Source organism: Aspergillus neoniger, assembly GCF_003184625.1.
Source record: "Aspergillus neoniger CBS 115656 unplaced genomic scaffold BO87scaffold_26, whole genome shotgun sequence".
Classification (NCBI taxonomy): domain Eukaryota; kingdom Fungi; phylum Ascomycota; class Eurotiomycetes; order Eurotiales; family Aspergillaceae; genus Aspergillus; species Aspergillus neoniger.
The window spans coordinates 196,520-218,745 of NW_020291154.1; the positions used below are offsets into that span (position 1 = coordinate 196,520).

At 51.6% G+C, this 22,226-nt stretch overlaps 9 protein-coding genes across 9 annotated transcripts; 5 read left to right on the forward strand and 4 right to left on the reverse strand.

Moving 5' to 3' along the window:
* Window positions 1-47: 47 nt before the first annotated feature.
* Window positions 48-5,059, reverse strand: BO87DRAFT_441364 (ABC transporter family protein; the record flags this gene model as incomplete). The annotated part of the gene is made up of 2 exons (XM_025628000.1): window positions 48-4,534; window positions 4,616-5,059. 2 exons carry the CDS (start codon window positions 5,057-5,059, stop codon window positions 527-529), a joined length of 4,452 nt encoding a protein of 1,483 aa, XP_025477412.1. The 3' UTR covers window positions 48-526.
* A 969-nt stretch (window positions 5,060-6,028) lies between these two features.
* On the forward strand, window positions 6,029-7,208 carry BO87DRAFT_408540 (short-chain dehydrogenases/reductase). The gene is made up of 2 exons (XM_025626161.1): window positions 6,029-6,422; window positions 6,522-7,208. Exons 1-2 carry the CDS (start codon window positions 6,071-6,073, stop codon window positions 7,175-7,177), a joined length of 1,008 nt encoding a protein of 335 aa, XP_025477413.1. The 5' UTR covers window positions 6,029-6,070; the 3' UTR covers window positions 7,178-7,208.
* A 261-nt stretch (window positions 7,209-7,469) lies between these two features.
* BO87DRAFT_116538 (uncharacterized protein) lies at window positions 7,470-8,020 on the forward strand. Its single transcript, XM_025617917.1, has one exon. The coding sequence runs from the start codon at window positions 7,612-7,614 to the stop codon at window positions 7,888-7,890; it is 279 nt and encodes a 92-aa protein (XP_025477414.1). The 5' UTR covers window positions 7,470-7,611; the 3' UTR covers window positions 7,891-8,020.
* A 369-nt stretch (window positions 8,021-8,389) lies between these two features.
* BO87DRAFT_363800 (putative aquaglyceroporin) lies at window positions 8,390-10,188 on the forward strand. The gene is made up of 4 exons (XM_025621714.1): window positions 8,390-8,446; window positions 8,495-9,132; window positions 9,187-9,728; window positions 9,784-10,188. The coding sequence occupies exons 1-4, from the start codon at window positions 8,407-8,409 to the stop codon at window positions 10,094-10,096; spliced, it is 1,533 nt and encodes a 510-aa protein (XP_025477415.1). The 5' UTR covers window positions 8,390-8,406; the 3' UTR covers window positions 10,097-10,188.
* A 511-nt stretch (window positions 10,189-10,699) lies between these two features.
* BO87DRAFT_441366 (uncharacterized protein) lies at window positions 10,700-12,613 on the reverse strand (the record flags this gene model as incomplete). Its single annotated transcript, XM_025628001.1, has 1 exon — window positions 10,700-12,613. One exon carries the CDS (start codon window positions 12,611-12,613, stop codon window positions 10,700-10,702), a length of 1,914 nt encoding a protein of 637 aa, XP_025477416.1.
* Window positions 12,614-12,979: 366 nt separating this feature from the next.
* BO87DRAFT_339512 (C-x8-C-x5-C-x3-H type zinc finger protein) lies at window positions 12,980-15,201 on the reverse strand. Its single transcript, XM_025620623.1, has 5 exons — window positions 14,730-15,201; window positions 14,628-14,675; window positions 14,275-14,575; window positions 13,941-14,227; window positions 12,980-13,890 (listed from the first exon to the last, which is right to left on the reverse strand). Exons 1-5 carry the CDS (start codon window positions 14,925-14,927, stop codon window positions 13,258-13,260), a joined length of 1,467 nt encoding a protein of 488 aa, XP_025477417.1. The 5' UTR covers window positions 14,928-15,201; the 3' UTR covers window positions 12,980-13,257.
* Window positions 15,202-15,842: 641 nt separating this feature from the next.
* Window positions 15,843-17,058, reverse strand: BO87DRAFT_417750 (uncharacterized protein; the record flags this gene model as incomplete). Its single annotated transcript, XM_025626832.1, has 2 exons — window positions 16,707-17,058; window positions 15,843-16,656 (listed from the first exon to the last, which is right to left on the reverse strand). The coding sequence occupies exons 1-2, from the start codon at window positions 17,042-17,044 to the stop codon at window positions 15,843-15,845; spliced, it is 1,152 nt and encodes a 383-aa protein (XP_025477418.1). The 5' UTR covers window positions 17,045-17,058.
* A 772-nt stretch (window positions 17,059-17,830) lies between these two features.
* On the forward strand, window positions 17,831-19,693 carry BO87DRAFT_388766 (MFS transporter; the record flags this gene model as incomplete). Its single annotated transcript, XM_025624874.1, has 4 exons — window positions 17,831-18,144; window positions 18,244-19,230; window positions 19,276-19,407; window positions 19,456-19,693. The coding sequence occupies 4 exons, from the start codon at window positions 17,831-17,833 to the stop codon at window positions 19,691-19,693; spliced, it is 1,671 nt and encodes a 556-aa protein (XP_025477419.1).
* A 368-nt stretch (window positions 19,694-20,061) lies between these two features.
* Window positions 20,062-22,132, forward strand: BO87DRAFT_378601 (NCS2 family permease). The gene is made up of 4 exons (XM_025623827.1): window positions 20,062-20,271; window positions 20,320-21,240; window positions 21,289-21,393; window positions 21,440-22,132. Exons 1-4 carry the CDS (start codon window positions 20,182-20,184, stop codon window positions 22,046-22,048), a joined length of 1,725 nt encoding a protein of 574 aa, XP_025477420.1. The 5' UTR covers window positions 20,062-20,181; the 3' UTR covers window positions 22,049-22,132.
* Window positions 22,133-22,226: the final 94 nt, after the last annotated feature.

A 22,226-nucleotide genomic window follows, 5' to 3' on the forward strand; every position in this document is an offset into this window, starting at 1 on the left:
ATATATGAACAAGGGTATATGAGTATTATACAGGTAGATGATTCAAAATTGAGCATGAAAAAGAGGCAGACTGGCAGCTATTTATCTTGTATGCATGAAGCTGAATGACGTCCCACCCGCGGAGACTAAGCCCGATACGATCCCACTCTTGGCGAGACACCCTCGCGGAGACTAGGCCGCATTAGGAAATCCATCTGGATTTTCGCTTCTTTTTCGCGACAACCCTGGGATCATCCCCAGGACTTGAAGGCGAGAGAAGCATCCGGAATCACCGGATTTGTAAGAAAGATTTTATTAAACACCGAGCGACATACCGTGGCTTGTCTGATTGATGTTGAGGGATATTTGTCACGTTCGCCCAGCGGACTCTAAGCAGGCATTTGGGTTATCTTTTCGCAAGGTAGGTCTCAGCTGCGTAGATACCTCCGATAAAGCGCATGCGCGCTAACGGCTTGCATTAGCCCCTGAAGATCGGCGTCCGTTGTATCCCTCCTTATCGATGTAGTGACTCGGGCGTATGACAGTGTCAGGTGCACGGACCGGCAGCATGCATAGTCTCTAACAACTCGTCTCTCTCAACACTACTCTCAACTAGACTGCGAAAGACCCCATTCTGATTCGATACCAATTCCCGAGGTGTCCCATACTCAATGACTCGGCCGGCGTCCAGTACAAGCACGCGATCAAAGTCGACGATGGTGCTGATGCGATGCGCGATGACCAGTAACGATGAGTCGTTGTGCCCAAACTCAGTCCGGATGGATCTCTGAATCACTGCGTCTGTGACCTTGTCAATAGCTGAGGTGGCCTCGTCTAGAACTAGGACTTTGGGCCGGCGGAGGATGGCCCGCGCGAGGCAGAGACACTGTCTTTGGCCCTGGGAAAAGTTCGCGCCTCTTTCGGTGACTGCGGTGTTTAGAATACTTGGTGGGTGCTGGTATTGCAGTTCCAGAGAGTCAATGTGATCTTCTCTGGAATTGTCATCCTCATCGAGTTTTATCAACGGCGATCCAGGACGATTCTCGTCATGGTCAGCATCAGGAATAGTCCAGTGCACGCGTCGCAATGCAGACAAGAGCTCTTGGTCTGAGTGCTCATCAAAGGGATCGAGGTTGGAGCGAATCGTGCCAGAGAATAGGATCGGGTCTTGTGGTACGATTGCCAAGCGCGTCCGTAGCTGGCGAAGCGGAATGGTCGAAATGTCCAACCCCGCCACATGAATACTTCCTTGCTGGGCTTCCAGGAAGCGAAATAGGGCCATCGCCAGCGAGGACTTGCCTGCACCGGTACGACCGACCACTCCGACTCTGGTATTTGGCGGGATGGAAAAGGATAGATCAGACAGAACGGGTGGCAAATCAGGCGAATAACAGACGGTCAAGTCTGATACATCCACTTGGCCATCCGTGGGCCAGGACTCAGGCATCTCGTCGGTTGAGTTGTATTTCTCTGCAGGGATGTCGAGAGACCACGAGACACGTTCGACGCTGTTCAGAGATATCTCGAGGTTTGCGTATTGCCTGATCACTTGAGACATAACGCCACTATACCGCATGATGAATGTGATGGCAAATCCAGCAGTTGAAGCGGTAATGCCGTTGGAAGAGAGCACGAGTATAGAGGCTGCGGTGGTAAAAGCGGCGCCAATGGTGCTTGCGCGAACGGCGATCCAACGTGTAAGCAGCCAGAGACACCAGGATGCCCGGCAATGCCGGTCAATCTTGGCATACATTTCCTCCCGGTAGGTCTCCTCTTGACGGTAGGCACGAACGGTCATTATTCCATCCATGGTGGCACAAAGATGGTGAAGTACTGGGCTTCGCATGGTACTTTCTAGTTCCTTGATGGCGCGGATCTTCTTGATAAAAAATTGTCCGTAGTAAAACGCCAATAAGAGCGAACAGGCGGAGAGGAGATTCAGCCAGACATTCACCAGGGAGGCAGCCAACACGATGGAGAAGAGATCAAACACAACACCGAGTGCGTAGTTGAGATCATATGGAAGGCGCGAGTCGATCAAGCTAAAGTCGGCAGAAAAGTTGTTCAGAATGTTTCCAGCTGGTATCTGGTCGAGCCACTGCAAGGGGGCGCGTAGTACCGAAGAGAGGAACTTTTCAAAAAGTCTTCGTGACATCTTCAAGGTGATGCGCACTGCCAAGAAGCTCCGACTGATCGCGACGATGCATGAGCAGATCGACAACAATAGGTAGATAGATAAGAACCACGTAATATTCACCCCGGTGGACTGGGCTCCTTTTGTATCCATGTCTTCTGTGCTCCTGCTCTTGTTCGCGTTGTTACTCCAGATCATCATCCACAGACCTCGCCCAACTGCTAGTCCACCATAGCTCAGATGCAGGAACAAGACAAGCAAGCAAAGATACTTGGCGTCAGTCAAACGGAAAATCCGTTGACGATTTCGCCATTTTTGGTTTCGTGTATTGGCCTCGCCACGCAAATCATCTTGCCTTGCGGAGTCTTCTAGTTGCTCTTGCTCACTGGGTAATAGCGTTCCTATCCAGTTTTCCGAAGACTGAACATTCGATACCAGAGAGCCTTTCTTCATGTGAGAAGCCCTCTCCACTCCTGCTGCAGCCTGGGCCATATGCTTGAATATCCCCATATCCCTAAGGTTTTGTCTCGGGCCAGCATATTGCAGTCCGTTGGTGTCAAGAGCAACCACGTATTCGGCTCTTGGTAAGCACAGTTCTAGGTGGTAAGTTGCCAGTATGCGTGTGCGTCCCTCGGCGAGACACCCCGTCAGAGCATATTGATATAGATGCTGCGCCGTATGAGAATCAATGGAGCTGAAAATATCATCCAGTACAATTATCTCGGCGTCGGAATAGAGTGCGCGCGCAAGGGAGATACGCCATTTCTGGCCACCACTGAGATTGCTCCCTTGGTCGTCCATCGGAGATTCATCTTTCAGCACTAGACGATCTATGTCGCTATTAAGGGAGCAGGCGAAAAGAACACGCCGGTAGCGCTCCTGCTGCAACGGCAGGCCATAAAGGATGTTGTCCCTGATTGTCCCATCTTTCAAACACGGTTCCTGAGCAACGTAGGCAATCGCCAGGCTTGGGGACCGTCGTACACTGCCATGCAGGAACTCGCATTCACCAAGTATTGCTGCAAGAACGAGACTTTTGCCAGAGCCAGACGGCCCCGTAATGATACTCAAAGCGCCGTATGGGAATGTCAAAGACATGTCTTTAAGAGAAAAGCATTTAGTGTATTGATTTTCGTTCCAGCAAATCGTGGCCTGGTCCAGCACAACCCCATCAGCGGGCACAATATCGACATCCCTGTCTGGAGTTCGAAGGAAACGTTCGATTCGTCGCAGACTGATCTGTGCTCCCGTTGCATTCAACAGGATCTGGGGAAGAACTGCAAGGGGGGTTTCAAGTGCACCGAGGAGCGAGACCGAGGTGAAAGCGAGAGACGCCGGCATGTCGTCATGTAACAGGGCATATGTGCCTAAGCAAGCCGCGGAAACAGCAACGGGCGTGATATTATAGGCGACGAACATGAGAAGCTCCCACTTGAAAACTTGCCACTGGCTGTGCAGCTCCTTCCCTCTTGACTCGTTGATGCGGTCTTCCCATTTTTCCTCCAAAGCTGATAATTTGACTTGGCGGATACCTTGGAGAACCTCGTTGATGACTCCCATCCTGCTGTCGCGACACCTCAAAAGACCTTTTTGTTGCTTCGAAAACTGACTGACTGAATAAAAGTTTCCTGCAGATACAAGAAGAAGAACTAGGCCACCGACTAGTAGGCACTGCGGTCCAAGCAACCGGCCGATAGAGAGAGCAGCAATAATGAGCTTCAACGGCGCCTCGTAAAGATGAAAGCCGACAGCTGAAAAGTCAGCCACTTTCTTTGCATCCACTGCCACTAGGTTCATGGTACCCTGACGGGATGGGCTGGTGGTACTGGCACTCTGCGAATCCATTCCGACATTGTTCACTGCACGACAACGTAACGCTTTGTCATATATCACTGTTGATAGTTGTTCCTGCAGCCTCACTGCAATCAGATTTGACGATATATAGAGGTTCCAATTTTCGATAAGAGCAGATACGATAGTCGATGCGCCGAGCCCGAGAACAAATAGCCATAGCCAAGGATCATCAGGGTCGGTTTCCAGACGCTGCAAGATTCCCAAGATAAAAAACTGGGGCACAAATGCCATTGTCCCATTCAGGAAGGTCAAAACAAGTTGAATGAATAGCGCTTTCCGATGACTGAAAAAGAGGACCTTCCAAAGGCTTTTGCTGGAAGCCGTACATTGTTGGCTGAAAGCTTGAAATAGCTGAGGTGAACGACTATTGTACTCGAGCTCAGGCAGGTGGCTGATCTCCAGCTCATCTTTCTGACCCGCAGAAAGCAGCTGGCCTACCCATCCAAAGAACAATTGGTCCAAGAAGGTTGTCGATCCTTTGCGATCCACCACTGTTCCGTTTTGAAAAACGTCCGGTCGACGAGGCAACGACGCTCCGGCCATGCAGGCACCCAAAGCGGCGCAACACTGGCCAAGTAGAAAGAACCAGGGCAGAAAGGAGAAATCCAACGCCTCATAGCATTGGTACTGGTCCTCAACTAGAAGTACCATCATGGCGACGCAGCCGATGCTTGTTTGAAGACCGTGTCTGAACCGAAGCGTGCATTCGTCTTCCATCCAAACTGCAACTGTACTGAGGGCCAGAGTTCCCCAGGCCCCTAGTCGCATCCATCGTGTAAAATCACCGGTGGAAGCAGACACAACGCTAAACACGACAACTTCCGATAGCGATAGCCATACACCAATGCCGGTACCAATTGCAAGTGCGACGCGTGGGGGTTTGTCGAAAAATTCCTTAATTGATTGTGGTGTTGCAATTCCATCGCAGTCTTCATACCCATCCATTTGAATCATTGTGTCGAGGGTTAATTGTCGATGTCGCAATCGATTCACGATGGCGATAAAGGCCCTCCCTCCCACCAAGGCCGCCACACCGAATCCGAAAATGTTGGCCGCGAGGGGGAGCCCCTCGCTTGCCGTCTGAGAAGACATTTTGCTGAGTGACTACCGAGAAGAACTCGGTAGCAGATTCCCGAGCGAGCATCGTTGAAGAATCGAAGATTAGACGCCCGAGCGTCTCTCGTGCGGTGATGGCAGGCTGCAGGATTAATATAGGATGGCCGACTCGTGGTTGTCGCGTCGGCGGAAGCGCTATAGTGGATCTAAAGTCGGAGGTCGGGTTTGATTTGGCTGCCCGGCTGACGTACCACTCGGCGCAATCTCTCCACTTTGGCTATGGTCGTGCCTGTGGTTGGTGCAGGCAAACCAGGCTTGTCTTCAAAGTTTTATCTGATTTGGGGGCATTTTGCGATTGCTACTAGGGCTGAGGCTAGTTCTGCATGTGGCAAGTGTGAGTTCAAAGTTAGGTAGTGGGGGCTACCATTGTGATTTGCTGGATGTGGAGAGAGCAGGCAATGACGACGACATGCCAGGCATCCAGAATATCATGCACCAATATATCTCAACATCAAAGATAACACGAAATCTTTGTGATTGAGCAGGAAACTGTAAGGAGGGCTATTTACTGATCGGCGATAAAATCCAGAAGCGCCAAGCCCGAAGAACCGAGCATCGGCCTTCGGTACTCGAACGGGCAAAGTACCACAAAGATTGAATTGTTGCACAGGGATGCATGTTACTGGAGAACACGAGGCTACTATGCAAACCCTATCCATGTTTTTCCCCTTCGAGCAAATAAATAATGTAATGTCCGTGCTGAAGCTCGTATCTAGAATCTCCATGATCCGGGGTCGACTCGCCCAACCGGGTCCCCGGAAAGTGTGATCCGTGCCGGATACGGATGAACCCGAGCGTTAATCGCATAAGCATCCTGTTCGGATTACCAATGTTGATTGGATGAAGTTGCAAAAAAACTGACGATGGAATCCCTCGTTTGCAAGTATAAGAAGAATGAATCTGTCCATAACCATGGTGTAGTCGCCACCCTTATACTCCAGAGTCCGTCATTTCACTGTAACTTCCACTTCATTTAACCTTAACAAAATGGTAATCCTGGCCGATATCCAATCCTCCAATGTCCAGATTGCTACCTCCCTTCCCGAGGGAATGGTAGCTCTCTTCGTCGGAGCAACAAGTGGGATTGGCGAAGCAACCCTCAAGCAGTTCGCTAAGCATGCTGCACGGCCCCATGTCTATTTTGTCGGTCGCAAACAAGAAGCAGCCAACCGCATCATCGCCGAATGCGAAACCCTGAACCCCGAGGGGAAGTATATCTTCATATCTGCAGACGTTAGCTTGCTCTGCAATGTCGATGAGGTTTGCCGCCACATCAAGGACAAGGAGCGAGTTCTCAATCTCCTCGTTCTCACACCTGGCATAGCGACTATACACAACGGTGGGTGATCGCCGGTTCGGATATATATCTCTTGCCGCACCATGACTAGAACTACGTAATGTTACAAAATAACTACGACTGATTTCTATCATACTGCAGAAACACCCGAAGGACTCCGCAAGATCACATCCCTCCTCTACTTCGCCCGCATGCGTTTCATTGTAAACCTCCTCCCTCTCCTCCAACAAGCCACCAGCCTCCGCCGCGTCATAACCGTCGGGGCAGCCGGATCTGAAGGTCCCATTGACACCGCCGACTTCGAGGGCAGAAAGCTGTCAGCCCCATTGTTCCGCGGGCATATTACTTCACTGACCACAGTGGCTTTGGAAACTCTAGCTGAAAAGGCCCCAACCGTGTCGTTCATTAATACTCACCCTGGAGCTGTCCAGACCGGGATAATTCGAGAGGTGGATAATCTCCGTATGTGGATTGTGTGGCTTGCTCTTCTGCTTTTCGGCCGTTGGATCTGTATTCCTGCCATAGAGAGCGGAGAGAGACATCTCTTTGTGACTACAAGTGCGAAGTATCCGGCGCGAGATGGGGATGATGGGGTGCCGCTGTCGGAGGGGGTCGCGGTTGCGCGGGGCGTTGATGGGGAGGTGGGAGAGGGTGTTTATTCCATCACTTCAGATGGGGAGAGCTCGGATAATGCGATTGAGGTTCTGAAAGGCCTGCGAGAGATGGGCATTGGAGAGATTGTCTGGAGGTATACGGAGAGTCAGTTTAAGCGGATCACGGGGGTGAATGCCGTATAGTGTAAGCTGGGTTGCGTCGGAAATGTAGCAGAGATTGGCTTTATATCATTCCCGAACTGTTAGTGAAGATAACAGTTCCAATGGCATGAATTGTCCAATGGCATGAATTGATGACTTCAAAATGAAGTTATTGACGGTAGCCAAAAGAGTGTATCTTCAAATCACGTGCAGAGTCTCGATCAGGCAGGACCACGTGATGACGTCATGTGTGTCACTTGCCGGATCAGGCAATTCCGCTCTTTCTCTGTTGTCAACTTTATTCTGCATCTTATTCTACATCTCCCATACTGGCTTCACTTCTCACTCCTTTCAAAGAAGGCTATAATGTAGAGACAGGTCGCAGCTGGTGGCACCTGTATCGACCCAATGACGTCTGCAGGCACAATTTTCCACGCCGACCTAGCTGAACCACGGCCATAGCCTCCTCTTAGCACATGGTCTCACCATACTCCCCTGGAAGTGTCGGCCTCGAACCCGGCTTATCAGAGGTTGATTTGGTCACTCGCGGCTCATTTTCAACCTATTTACTCAGTACAACAAAGGCTGTTGGGCCAGCATGTCACGGGTGGGCCCGAAGCCGCCGATCAAACGCCGCCATCGGTGACTGGAAGAGATCGTGCAAGGAACGGATCCGTTTCCACCCATCCAGGTCGCACAGCGTGAGGTTATGCAACCCGCCAATTAGAATCGGAGGAGGGCTGCGTTGCCCGTGAGGACCTGCCACTTCTTTATGCCTTTGGCAGAGCACCACCTTCATAAGTTTCACGCAAGTCTGTGGGGCGGGCAACAAGTTACTCTATTCTCTGCCATGGCATGGTGGTTGACTGGATGGCAATCATCCCGGTTCTGGCGTCTCACTAACAAGGCGGTCTTTCAATGATCGTCTCAATGTGGCTGACTCTTGCTGGTATCAGTCTCGGTAGAATAATTCTCACCTACTCTACGGAACCCGGCTAGATCTATCAGCAGGAACTATGGATGAAACGTGCAAAATCTACCAACTAGGCTACTTAGGTGTGGCGTGGAAAATTTGAGGGTTTGGGTGTGAAGCCACCAATGGTTGTAGTCGGCTGTTCCCTGGTCTGCTTCTGTGACGCAATCTTGGCGCACCGTACAATATTTCCCCAACGAGACACCTTAAATATAAGATAGTTCTTTTTTTTTCTACAGCAGGCTCATAAACTGCAATTGTACAATTTTCCGACTGCACACCTTAATTACCTACTGCCATGGTGCACCCAATTAAGTCTCTCAACAAGGAACTCGATCGTAAGTGTAAAATGTTTTCAGACAGACTATCCCGCTAACAGCTCGTAGAGGTCGACACCGAGTCGAAAGACTATCGATCTTCCGACTCAACGGAGGGAGAATCCTCCAAAGCAGACCAAGATGAAGAGTCTCCCCATAGGGAGCCCAGAAAGGGCGTCTCGCGAAACAAAAGCCAAGGAACCCAGAATACCAATGTTTCGCGAAAGAAAAGTCATGCTAGTCACCGCACTGGCGTATCCCAAAACCAGAGTTATCGGAGTCAACCTCCCGCTACCCTGAGAAACCAGAGCTATGGGAGTCAGGCACAATTCTCCTTAGCAGGTCCGAATGCGTATTACGGACCACTCCCTCACCAGGGCGCATACATGCATCCGGAGTATCAGTCTTACAATCCTCAGTATGGAAACACGCAAGGGGACAAGCCTGTGTGGAGTTTAGCGCAGCCGCTGCCTCATGTTGTCCGAGACGGAATGCGGTATGGAGCCTTGCCAGAGGATCGAAAGGAAGAAAGAGAAGAAGGGGGACGAGAACGCCCGCCTCCAGCGGCAGAAGAGCCTCCTACGGATATTCCGCAGACGGAGGAAGCTAGACAGAATGGTGAGGAGCCGCAGAATGAGATGGGATTCTTCAACAAGTGGTCCAAAATCCGGTATTATCTGAGAGAGCCATTAGGCGAATGGTTGGGGGTGAGTGCTTACCTAGACCATCTCCCTAAATTAAGCAACTAACACAATTAACAGACAACCTTAGCCATCACTCTCGGTCTCTGCGGCGGGTTAGCAACGTACACATCGGACCAACAAGCCGGCTCATGGATGAGCCAAGCCGCGTGCTGGGGCTTCAGCTTCATGATCGGCATCTACATCGTCGGTGGCATCTCCGGTGGTCACCTCAACCCTGCAATCACAATCTCCATGTCCGTGTGGCGAGGATTTCCCGCCCGCCGATGCATAATCTACATCTTTGCCCAGCTGATCGGTGCCATCACCGCCGGCGGTATTGCCTACGCCATTTACCACGACGCCATCGTCAACCTCTCCGTTGAGAGCAACTTACCACAAAGCGAAACAACAGCCAGCCAAGCATTTCTCACTCTACCAAAACAATTTGTCAGTCCAGCTACTGCATTTTTCAACGAGTTCTTAGGTACCGCCATCCTCGTCGGAACCATCATGGCCCTGGGAGACGACACCAACGCTCCCCCCGGAGCGGGTATGCAAGCATTCATCATCGGCATCATCATCACCGTTCTAGTCCTAGCATTAGGCTACAACACAGGCGGGTACGTACACCCTTCATCACCCCACCCTATAACACAGCAACTAACAAACACCCAGAGCATTCAACGGTCCCCGCGACTTCGGCCCCCGTCTCGTCGCCGTAATGGCCGGCTGGGGCGGACATCTCTTCAAAGAGTACCACGCCTGGTGGATCTGGGGCCCCTGGGTCGCCGACATCTTCGGAGGATTATTCGGCGCGTTCATCTACGACTTAGTGGTGTTCACCGGCGGCGAAAGCCCGATCAATTACCCACCGAGAAGACGTAAGCGTGCTCTGCTGATCAAGGAGAAGAACTTGCGGACTAAGTTGCGCCTTGGGAGGCGGAAGATCGGGGATATCGAGAGGGCGGTGGAGGAGAATCAGGATTGATGTTAGTTCTGGATATCTGGGAAGGAAGGACTTGTTTGTGTATTATGGTGTGGTTTGCATGCAGTATACGGTAGCGTCGCATTAGCCTGGAGTTTCTTTTGTTTCGTTTCGTATTTGGAGTTTAATAGGAAAATGTCTTTCTTCAATGTGTTTGATGTTGGGGATAGCGTTTATCGTCATCTTAATCATACCTAAGTACTAGTAGTAATAAGAATAGGATTTTTCGCACCTCTAGATAACCCTATCCCAGTACCGCAGGCAATGAATGCCAGACCAGCAATATCTGAGGCCAGCTGAATCATGCACTTTAACGACATTATTCATCATCGACCAAATGAGCATAGCAAAAAGGGGGATCTGAACTACCTCTACAACGCATAATCTAAAAGGTTCTCACTACCTCGTTATCTACAAAATCCAGTCAGTAGGAACGGTGATGGCTCATGGACATAATTATTGAAGCCGGATTAACCGACTACGGTTTGATATGTATCAAAAAAGGCATGAGCAAGCAACGTGTATTTATTTATTTTATCTTTTACGATTCTAAAGCAAGAGTACCTAAGCAAAGTACCACAGTCTCACAGTACCATCGTGCCCATCTCACGACGCGGCGCCGGCGGCAGCAGCAGCAGCAGTTCCGCGAGCCTGAATCACTTCCAAAAACTCCAAAAACCCCACGCTCCTAGCCTCCTCGATAGCCGTCCTGGGTTCCTGTGTACCAACCGTAGCCCTAACATTTGGGTCGACGCCTTTATCCAAGAACAGATGCAGAAGCTCGCCAAGTCGCTGTTTGCGGGTTTCGAACGCCTGGGGATTTTTCAAATCCTCCTTATCTGCTTTGGCATCCTTATAAGTATGCACCAGTGCATGAATAGGCGTGCCCAGGCCTGTAACCTGTTTCGGATCAGCACGGTGGTCCATCAGGGCCTGAACTAGTTTGATATCGACTACGCGGGCAGCGTAATATAGGGGAGTGACCATGCGAGAGGTTTGCTTTGAGAGGTCGATGTCGGGACTTGCGAGGAGTTCATTCACGGCTTGTTCATTGCGGTAGTGCATGGCGACAAGGAGAGGGGTTGAGTCCGCGACTATGGTGCTGCTCTCGGAGTTGATGTAAGAGGATAGATTAGGAACTCGGGGCGAGCGACGCCTCCCGGGCCGGACGAGGCGTTGCAGAACTTCGGTATAATGGTTGGCAACGGCGGAGTGGATCAGGGAGATGGGAGGGTTGCGTGGGGCGAAGATGGCGTTTCTGAAGTATGGGTCGCGCAGTGTTTTCGTGATGTTAGCCCACTTCTGCGAGCAGAAGAGCCGGTTTACCTCCTCGGTTCGCATGACGTGAGGGGGCGTCTCGTAGCTGAGGATGGTCCTAAGGATGTTGTACTCGCGTTTCCACACGCATAGAGCAATCGGAGTGAAGCCGTTGCCATATCTAGTGTCCGTAGTCACGCGAGCGAAAGGGTCGAGGCCGTACTTTTCCTTGAATTCAGGGTTCAGGAGGTATTGGGTGACTTTGTTGTGCCGGAGTAGGATGGCCGCACCCAGCACGGTTATGTTGCTCCCCATAATATCGTTGATGTTGAACCCTAGATCACAGAGAACCCGGATCGGCCTGACCTTTTTTGCAAGAAGGGCTTTGCCAATGGTGGTCCCACTGAGTCTCAACGAGATATGCTGGGAAAACACTCCAGTGGAGTGGGAAACCCCGGGTTTGTGCACCAATAGATGTACAAGTGGAGCAAGTCTATCTCGGAGAGCATTATGGATCTCAAGCTGGGGAAGGTGTTCGATGGGAAAGCGATGATCACGGCATATATTGCATATAACCTGAAGGAAGTTACCGACAGTCATGATGTTATCCGAATGCGCTTGCTCAAGACTCCTGATGACTGGTCTGAGGTCATCAGGTAGGTCTTTGGGTTCTTCCTCTTCAGAGTCGTACTGGGCTTCGGCGGCGGCCTCCTCTCTGGAGCCCTGCGCTCTAACCTCCTCTGTTTCAACATCAGTTTCAAAGTCGTCCACCTGATACTCCTCTGCTGCGTCAAGCTCCATGGGTTCGGAGCCAGTCATCGCCGACGGTGGAAGTTCAGACAATTCAGATGGCGAAGGGTGCGCCACCATGGGATTATTGAACAATAAGTTATGGAAGTCGCGGATGTGATTTTCCAGATCTTCTCTAGCCAAGCTGGGATGACGGGTGCCGCATAAATCGCAAGAGATATGTTCTTCATCGGGATCCTGCCTCTTGAAACGTGCGACATCCACGAATGCCCAATGAAAAGCATGGGCATCCCCCTCTACTGAGGTCAGAGGCCTGTGTCGGCAACCAGGCCACTCTTCGCAGTCAATGATCGTAGAGTGTTCCTCGTTGTCGGCTCTTTTCTCCCTGAAACGTCTGTTCAGGTCATCGAGGTGTTGTTCGATGTGCTCGTAGATAGCATCCCCGGCGGGCTCAGGGTGTCCCTGGTTGCAGAAAATGCAGTGAGGGTTAATAGGATTCCCCTGCTGAGTCATGATTGCTGAGCTTGGAATTGATTATTTTTTTTTATCTTTTTGATTTGGTTTAGAGTTACTGTAATTCTGGTGTGATTGAGAACAGATAGATCAGTTGGAAGGATGTTGTCGTGACTGATGGTGGAGAGGACAGCAGTGGATGTACCTGTCATTGAGGTTTATATACTACTTTTTGCTACCTTTGGTGGATTGCAGTTGAAATCCAGGCATCGGTTGTTCCCTCAATGTTGCTGTCGCTATCTACCGATCTGCTGGCGGTTCGCCTCATGGAGAGGAATAAACCGAGACTTGGATGGGTCTCACCAGCATTGAATGGAATTATCCGGTCAGAGGTATGTCCTAGATGAAATGTGTGTTACGAAAGAGGCGGAAATACTTTCATATAGATTCAGTCATCCTCGTTAGTAACTATTGCGCGCTTTGCGCCTGGTTAAGTGATAGCCTTAACCTGTATCGTGTTTTCAGAATCCAAATCATTTGCTTGCTTCCTTTCTCCCTTCCGATGTGGCTCCTTCCTATTTCATCTTCTTCTCTAACAATTGATAACCAATTGTTAAGGCCCTACCCTACCAACAAGTCGGCCTGCCTTAATATAAGACAACATAATAGTATGTGTTGGCCTTGAATACAGTCCTACTGGACATTCACAATACAATGAGGCCCTGCGGCTCTTCGGGAGTATCTGGGAGATATGCCCCCTCGGCGCTTGGAGCACGCGAGTGACCAGTGTCCCTTTTGATGGACGGCGTGTATTTTGCAATATGCAAATCAAGTGTGTGTGCGTGACGATTAAAGCGGCACGGCTTGAGGCCTCGGCATCCGTCCTTCTGGCAAAGATGGCCGAGGAAGCACTTAGTGGATCGGCATGAAGGGCCCGTCTGACATGGGTGCTGCCGAAGTATGTATTTCATAACGTCCAGCGAGCTTGGATCAAGACGGCCGTGGTCGTATTCACAGCCAATATTGCTGCACTCGCCGCCAAGATGGAAATTATTGCATGGCTTATGGATTTTGGCGCGACGGGTATAGAGTTCCCAGGCGTCGTGGCCGGGTATCGGACAGTAGGTGTCAATGCGATCTCCGGCCAAGTTTATCGGGATATAATCTTGCCACTTAGGATCGAGGTGGGTGACAAGTTGTGAGGCATAAAACTCTTGAGTGCGAGCACTCGTAGGAGATTCCCTTCCTGGAGGAGAGGGAGTATTGTCGGATCTAGAGAGTTGTTGACCCTGCGGTATGTGGGCCTTGTTGCAGGAGCTGCCGTATCGGCAAATGCCCTGAAGAACATTAGTCGAAAGTCAAAGTATGGCAATGCATTTCCACGCACCTTTTGGAAATGTTTGCAAATCGATCTAGAGGTTGTGGACATCGAAGGCGTATGGTTGGAGGGACTCCCAGTTCCACCAATAGGTGTAGACATGAAGAGGGCGGGAAGCTCCCGCACGGGGAGGCCTAATCTTTCATATTCGCTGTGAAAGTTGGCAGCTTTGAGAAGGGTGATGCGATCAGTCCGGCCACGATAAGGTGTCAGTAGATTAGAATACCCGGAGTCGTGACAACCAGCGAAGAAGATGTGTCTGCACTGGCTGTTGTCGGCAAATAAGCGGAACATTTCTACTGAGGTTAGCTCGAGCCCCTCCAAAATATAGAGCTATTCATACCCCTAATCTTATAGTCCGCTCCCTCTTTCTTATCTCCCGCATCCACGAAATCGAAAAGATCCTCAGCCCGGGTGAAGCTTGCTGTAAAAGGCGACAGAGAGCGGGCTTCCTGTCCCACAATCCCGGAGCGTGCCAATGACCTTGACAATCCAAGCACGTTTGCATAAATGCGTACCATCACACGGCACTGGTCAGCCTGATGGCCTAGTCGATCATGGAGCAGTTCGCGGATGGAATCGTTAAGGATCCGGGCAGCCGTAATGCCACCATCAGCTCCGGCTTTTAGCAGATGCTCTTTAAACTACCGCGGAGTTGATCAGTATGATCTCTCCTAAGGATCCAGATGTACCTACGAGATAGCCATCTCCATCAACGAGGACCAGCACGAAAGGATTTCGCTCCTAAGTCACCGTCAGAGCTGGACAATGTACATACTGACGGATCATTCTGCGTACCTGACCCCTAGCCATCCGCTTGTACTTCTCTCTAGCCTCTTTCTCCTCCTCATAGTCACTCTTGAGGTTGTTGTAGTTGTCTAAGAGCTGGCGGAACTTATCCAGGAGGTTCTGTACATCGGCATGGTGTTGCTGGTTCTGCTGCACAATGCTTGATAGATTGCTATCTAGAGCGTGGATCTCGGCATCACCAAGCATATTGTTCGATTGGGATATGGTTTCATGTCGAAGGAGCAGGATCGTCTGTTTTCTTTTTTCTCGAATGGGACACTGTCGCTAAGGAATAATGTCGAGGGATTTGCGGAGACCACCATCGGTGGGTGGCTGCGTATCCCGAAAGATAAGGATGGATGGGTCGACTAACATTCACTCAAGACGAGGGAGGGACGGTAATGATAGGTAGGTGGTGAAGACTCCAAAGGAACGGGCAAGTGTCGACGAGCGAAAAGAGGAGAAGCAAAGCAAAGCAAAGCAGCGGAACTAGTTGGAAACTAGTTTGGATTTGTTGTGTTGGCCGTCGCTTACCCGCTGCGGTACCTGCGCTTATCGATAAGCGGTTATCCTGTTTATGGCAGGCGGTGGGAGAGAGCTGCTATCGGAGCGGGGTAGCAGACTATCCCTCTTTGGGTATATTGTCAAGCATTGCTGCTATAATCCACTTATGCGCACGTGCATTACATGTCTACAACACATTCATTTGGAATGACAGAGTCAGGAATTGAATAGTCCAGTGAGCAGTGAAAGCAGCCATGCCAATCATTGTGGTTGGAAGGTGAAAGATATCCAACGCTTGTGGGCGTTCTCTGCAGCCATCCGACTCTTTTGACCATTTCACCAATCATCTACCCTTACACGGTCCAATATGTTCTGCACAAAAGGAAAATACCAGGACTATTATGAGATCCCAATTCTATATTTGCACTGATGCATACTGGTCTCTTACTGGTATGGCTCTTCCAAGTACATAACCCTGAATTACACTGTCGTCGTTATCACCGATCTAGTATGGTAACAAAGCCACAAGCTGACCACGTCATGACAACAACCGCATATGTCTCTGTACTCATACAAAAACCAACAAATAGATCAACACAGGTTTCAATGTCTCCGCCTCTACCCCCCCTTCTCACTCCCCTTCTCGCCCTTTCCCAAAACCATCTCATCCCTCCCCCAAACCAACACCACCGCCGCCCCAACCGGCCCAGCAACAACCCCCAACAACCCGACCCTCACCACCAACGACACCCACTCACACCACCCCATTGCACCACCTTTATCCATCCTCACTGCATTCCCATACAATTTCCACGCCCAAACCACCATTCCCGCCGACCCAATCAAGTAATCCCACCTCAGGAACGCATGCACTCCGTCTCCAACACTAGCCACCTGTATAACGGGCGATGTCCACGGCGTGGGGATCCCGAAGACAAGACTGGGGTGCAAGGAGGTCCTGTATTCCGGGGAGAGGATAACAGGTGCGAGGATAGTAGACAGTGAGACGGTCAGGGTGACGAGGTGGGGGATTAGGGTGTTGAAGAAGGCAAAGGCGTAGATGAATCGGAGGGAGGAGAGGTTGTGGTTCTTCTGGGTGGGTTTAGGGGTGGATGTGAATGGGGAGAAAAGGGTGTGGGAGAGGGTGAGAAGGATGGAGATGTAGGCTGGGAAGGGTTGCCAGAGGGCGATGAAGAGTTGTTTTAGGTCGGTTGTTATGGTTGAGGAGATGGGGAGGACCATGAGGGCGCTGGGGATGATGTAGGAGACGGTGAAGATTAAGGGGAAAGTGGTGAGGATTGTTTTGGGGATGTGGATGTTGGTTGCTGTGGGAGAGGTGGAGGTTATGGATGTGGTGAGTTGCAGGGCGCAGTAGAGAGGGGCTGCGAAGGCGAAGGTTAGGGTTTGGGCGGAGAGGCCGAATATCAAGGGACTGGTGGTGTGGTTAGCTTGATACACATGGGTACATTGTTGTGGACTTACTATGCTGCCAGTGTCCAGGCATTCCCTTGTCGCCATGATTCTAGGGTTATCAGGATCCAGGCGGAACCGAATGTCCCTGCGAATCCGAGCGTATGGAGAGTCAAGGCGGGGTGGCTTCCATCGGTGGTAGGCCAGAAAAAGGTAGTTAAGGTGGTGAGCAGGTGGTCCAGTCGAGGGAGACCGGTGTAGACGGTTCGTAGGGGTGCATCGCTGCCTGGGAGTGTTTTGCGCTCGATGCTTTGTCTTGCTAGTTCGAGAAGACCATTGGCGTCGGCGTAGTACCAGATGGCATAAAGGGTGAAGAGACTGAGGGCGGGAAGGATCAGTTTGGCAGACATGGTGCGTGGCTGTCGAGGTGCTTGCTAAAAAAGTAGGGTCCAGTCGTCCTTATATGCGGTGCTAATACTGTCCCTTACTTTTTGTACAACATGTAGATCGCAGACCGAAAGGGTAGCCGTTGCGAGCAGCCGATCGTAGATCTGCGTCTACCGAGGCTGTCATCGGGAACCAGATCCGGGGCTTCACATGGTAGTGTAACACATTGATCCGACTGTCCAGGGGGCAGTTGATCTCTGTACTACACGGTGGTTCAATTATGATTCCAATCCTCAACACATGGACTCATAATCATTGCCGAATTCCGACTCCAAACGTTCTTCCCTACAAAATACAATGTCCCGGCTATACGAGTGAATCAATAGCTCAGTCAATATTAGCAGAAAGCTTATCATTCCCTTCCCAAACAAAACGAAGCTATGGTGTACATCAGAGAAACCCATGACATCCCCCTTCACAACATAACCTCACATACCATACCCTCCTACAACTACACATCTCCTCTAAACAAGGACAAAGAACCCCGAAGCATCTCACCTCATCCCTCCACCCCCAAACTCAAACCCTCCCTGCTCTATACATTTCCTTTATTTACATCATCCAAGCAACTCAGCTACCAGGCTATTAACAACCTATCCGCCGCCCACCGAACCCTACCCATCCAACCATGGATCGCACTCCCCATGACACCATCACTCTACACCACCAAAACAATAAATACACCCCTCCACCAGCTACAATGCCATCTCTACTCAAACCCTCCACCTCTCTCATCTACCACCCCCAAAATGCCCTCCCCATCACCATCCCCATCACCCTCAAGCACCTCCTCCCTATCCACCATCCCAACCGCCCACGCGAGCCGCACCCAAACTCTAAGCCGGCCGCAAACCAACATCGAGGTCTCGCGCATCGAGACACTTCGTCTGACGCACGAATCCACCGTCGGGTCAAAGGCGCCTCAGACACCTCGGGATGAATGGTTACCTATGGGCGGGGGGAAAGAGTTTCCCCCGTTACTACCGGATCCGGATCGCTATGTGGTCGAGTTTACGGGTGAGGAGGATCCGATGCATCCGCATAATTGGCCCATTGGGACGAAGTATGTATTCTTCTATGTATATTTGCTTGGTTGGGTGTATGTGTGTATGTGTGTGTGAGAGAGAAGAGGCTAACGAGGCTATTTATGATGGTGATGTAGGATTCTCCTTTCAGGTATCCTAGCCTACGTGACGTTTACTGCGTCTTTCGCTAGTGCGATCTTTTCTTCGACTGTCGGGGCGCTTAGTATACACTACGGGATTAGTACCGAGGTCGCGACGCTCGGCGTGACGCTGTATGTGCTCGGGTTCGCGGCCGGGCCGACGTTCTGGGCGCCTGCGTCGGAGCTGTCTGGGCGGCGGTGGCCCATTACTGCTGGGGTGTTTGGGTATAGTATCTTTACGGTGGCGACGGCTACAGCGAAGGATGTGCAGACGATTATGTTGACCCGGTTCTTTGCGGGTTTGTTCGCGGCGAGTCCGTTGTCAATTGTGCCGGCGGCGTTTTCGGATATCTACAATAATCGGACGCGGGGGATTGCGATCGCGATGTTTGCGATGGCAGTGTTTGTGGGGCCGTTTGCGTCGCCGTTTACGGGAGGTTTCATTGTCATGAGTTATCTGGGGTGGAGGTGGACAATGTATATTGCCGCGATTATGGGGTTTTTGGGGTCAGCGCTGTTGCTGTTGTTTTATAAGGAGACGTATGCGCCAGCGTTGTTGATGGCGAAGGCGGCGACGGTGAGGAGGCAGACGAGGAATTGGGGAATTCATGCGAAGCAGGATGAGGTGGAGATTGACTTTCGGGAGCTGATTACGGTGAATTTTAGTCGGCCGTTTCGGATGCTGTTTACGGAGCCGATTGTATTTCTGGTTACGCTGTACATGTCGTTCATTTATGGCCTCATGTATGCCTTGCTGGCGGCATATCCGGTGGTGTTTCAGGATATTCATGGCATGAATCTTGGGGTGGGCAGCTTACCGTTTATTGGGCTAATTATTGGGGAGATTCTGGGAGGAGTGTTTGTCTTGTCGAGTCAGGGCTCGTATACCAAGAAGTTGAGGGCAAATAACGACATCCCCATCCCCGAGTGGCGGTTGCCTCCGGCCATCGTCGGGGGCATCTCATTCACCATTGGACTCTTCTGGTAAGGCGCCTGTCTGTTGGGCGAATACCTGGCTGATACAATTAGGTATGGCTGGACCGGATGGACGCGATCGATCCATTGGATGGCCCCGACGGCGTCCGGGCTGTTCACCGGGTTCGGCATCTACTGCATCTTTCTGCAGTGTTTCAACTATCTGATTGATTCGTATCTGCAATTGTGAGTGCCTTCCAGGACGCAATTCGTTGGAAGCTTCTGACCGAACAGCGCCGCGTCTGTTTTTGCTGCCAACACCATCCTGCGGTCTGCAGTTGGGGCATGCTTCCCTCTCTTTGCGCGACAGATGTTTGTCAACCTGGGGGTGCAGTGGGCAGGCACATTGCTGGGGTGTCTCGCGGCGATTATGATCCCTATCCCCGTGGGGTTCATCATGTTTGGACCCGCCCTACGACGGAGAAGCAAGTTTGCCCCGGCGGCAGCGGTGTTCCAGGAGAAGTCGGCCTAGTCAGGGTCTGAACACAGTCCGTTAGATAGACACTCACCATCATATCAATCTTAGATAGCTGTAGGTAAGTCAGTGGTGATGACAAATAAAGCCAAGGGTGCCAAGGGAGGCATCTGGTTCTGACTGATAAGCATTTGGCGACTGGACGCTGTGAGTCGTGGGAATCCGCTGGCGCCTCTGGGTGCTCGATGGTGATTGCCTCGTGCTGGTGCTGCCAAGGGCACCATCCACGGAATGACTCTCGGTACTGGCTCTGCCAAGCTGCCAAGCTGTCCGCGTTCAGAAATCCTGGCGAAGGATTGGAACTGCTTGAGTCAATTTATGACGGACGCCTGCTGCTTATCGCTCGCTAATGTAAATTTTTTTCGTTGCGGTTTATCTGCCAGTCATACTCAAGTCCCTGACAGATAAAACCCGGGGTTCCCGCGGGGACCCTTTTTCTTCCCTGCTGTCAACCCACCTTGCATACTACAAAGAGTAGTAGCACCATGCGCTATCTTGACTGGGTACACCGCGTCAACCTGGCAGTGGCTCGTAGCCCTGTCGGGTGGTGGTTTCGTCTGGAAAACTCGGGTCATGTAGGTTTGCTTGCTGCGCACGCGACACGGTGAACTAATCCTGTGCAGCCTAATGAACGGAAAGGCAGCTTTTTCTTTACCGAGATGCGCGCCGGCTTAGCGACGTTTTTCGCCATGGCCTACATCATTAGCGTGAATGCCACCATTACCTCCGACACGGGCGGAACCTGCGTCTGCCCACCCGAAAGCTATGCCGACCAATGCGACACCAACACCGAATATTTGCTGTGCGTGCAGGAGGTCAAGCGCGATATTGTCACGGCGACCGCCGCCATTGCTGCCCTCTCCACCTTCTTTATGGGTGTTTTCTCGAACTTGCCCGTGGCGCTGGCACCAGGCATGGGGCTCAATGCATACTTCGCCTACACCGTGGTCGGACACCACGGCTTTGGCATGATTCCCTACAGAGTGGCTCTGACTGCCGTCTTTGTCGAAGGATGGGTCTTTCTGGCCTTGACGCTACTGGGAATCCGCCAGTGGTTGGCCCGCGCGCTGCCCGCGTCGATCAAGCTGGCAACCGGCACGGGCATTGGGCTGTATCTTACGTTGATTGGGCTTACCTACAGTGCGGGAATCGGGTTGGTAACAGGCGCCACGGACTCGCCTATTGAACTGGCCGGCTGCGTGGATAGTCTTCGCGATGCGACGACCGGCCTCTGTCCGTCGGATGCAAAGATGCGCAATCCGACCATGTGGATCGGGATATTCTGCGGTGGAGTCCTGACAGCTCTGCTGATGCTGTATAGGGTGAAAGGCGCCGTTATTATCGGAATCTTGCTGGTGTCCATCATTTCGTGGCCGCGACCGACCCCGGTGACGTACTTCCCGCACACCGAACTGGGTAATAGCATGTTTGACTTCTTCAAACAAGTCGTTACCTTCCACCCGATCAAACACACATTGGTTGCACAGGACTGGGATATCACGGGACACGGGTCGCAGTTTGGGCTGGCCTTCATTACCTTCCTGGTTAGTTGCATGATGTCACTCGCTTAAAACGGCAGCTAACCCATGCAGTATGTGGATATCCTCGACACCACTGGTACGCTGTATTCCATGGCGCGATTTGCCGGGACGGTCGATCCTCGCACGCAGGATTTTGAAGGCAGTGCTCTGGCCTACGTAAGTGACTTTCCTGTGTATTGCCCGAACTTGACTGACTAGTCAGATGGTGGACGCCATTTCCGTCTCGATCGGATCCCTCTTTGGCACGTCTCCTGTCACAGCATTTGTCGAAAGCGGCGCCGGAATCTCCGAAGGCGGTAAGACCGGCCTCACCTCCTGCATGACGGGCATCTGCTTCTTCATTGCGGTATTCTTCGCCCCGATCTTCGCCTCCATTCCCCCCTGGGCCACTGGCTGCACCCTGGTGATCGTGGGGGCGTTGATGGTCAAGGCGGCGGCCGAAATCAACTGGCGCTACCTTGGGGACGCGGTGCCTGCCTTCCTGACCATTGCCATCATGCCGTTCACGTACAGTATCGCGTACGGGTTAATCGCGGGTATCTTGAGCTACATCACACTGAACGGTATCATCTGGGCGATCGAGAAAGTGACTCGGGGACGCATCGTGCCCCCCAATAAGGATGAAAAGGAGCCCTGGTCGTGGAGGATACCTGGGGGGTTCTTCCCGCCGTGGCTGCGCCGCGCCGTTCGGGGAAAGAAGGACTTTTGGCGGGAGGACGAAAGGGATCGCAGTGTGATGGATGGGGGATCGGTTGAGTCACAGGATCGACCGGAAAAGCAAGACGTGGCGGCGGGGGGCAAGGATATGTAAAGTGTAATTAGTCGTGATTCGATCTCATCGCAAGCTAGCTGTAATATATACCGGAATCAATTGCCGCGCGTGACCGGATGACGTTCGGGGAGGGTTGAGGAGAGGATTGTAGGACACCAATGATACTAAGCGCCCGGGGGGAGGTGGATTGTTGTTTGTTGCTGGCGGATGGGACAAC

Bases quoted from the DNA above. Each gene is read 5' to 3' on its own strand.
- BO87DRAFT_408540 (XM_025626161.1), top strand. From the start codon at position 6,071: ATGGTAATCCTGGCCGATATCCAATCCTCCAATGTCCAGATTGCTACC. The intron at 6,423-6,521 runs GTGGGTGATCGC...ATCATACTGCAG, and splicing joins CATAGCGACTATACACAACG to AAACACCCGAAGGACTCCGC.
- BO87DRAFT_116538 (XM_025617917.1), top strand. From the start codon at position 7,612: ATGGTCTCACCATACTCCCCTGGAAGTGTCGGCCTCGAACCCGGCTTA.
- BO87DRAFT_363800 (XM_025621714.1), top strand. From the start codon at position 8,407: ATGGTGCACCCAATTAAGTCTCTCAACAAGGAACTCGATC. The intron at 8,447-8,494 runs GTAAGTGTAAAA...AACAGCTCGTAG, and splicing joins TCTCAACAAGGAACTCGATC to AGGTCGACACCGAGTCGAAA. The intron at 9,729-9,783 runs GTACGTACACCC...ACAAACACCCAG, and splicing joins TTAGGCTACAACACAGGCGG to AGCATTCAACGGTCCCCGCG.
- BO87DRAFT_339512 (XM_025620623.1), bottom strand. From the start codon at position 14,927: ATGCTTGGTGATGCCGAGATCCACGCTCTAGATAGCAATCTATCAAGC. The intron at 14,676-14,729 runs GTACGCAGAATG...ACGGTGACTTAG, and splicing joins AGCGGATGGCTAGGGGTCAG to GAGCGAAATCCTTTCGTGCT. The intron at 14,228-14,274 runs GTATGAATAGCT...TAACCTCAGTAG, and splicing joins AGCGGACTATAAGATTAGGG to AAATGTTCCGCTTATTTGCC.
- BO87DRAFT_378601 (XM_025623827.1), top strand. From the start codon at position 20,182: ATGCGCTATCTTGACTGGGTACACCGCGTCAACCTGGCAGTGGCTCGT. The intron at 20,272-20,319 runs GTAGGTTTGCTT...AATCCTGTGCAG, and splicing joins GTCTGGAAAACTCGGGTCAT to CCTAATGAACGGAAAGGCAG. The intron at 21,241-21,288 runs GTTAGTTGCATG...TAACCCATGCAG, and splicing joins TGGCCTTCATTACCTTCCTG to TATGTGGATATCCTCGACAC.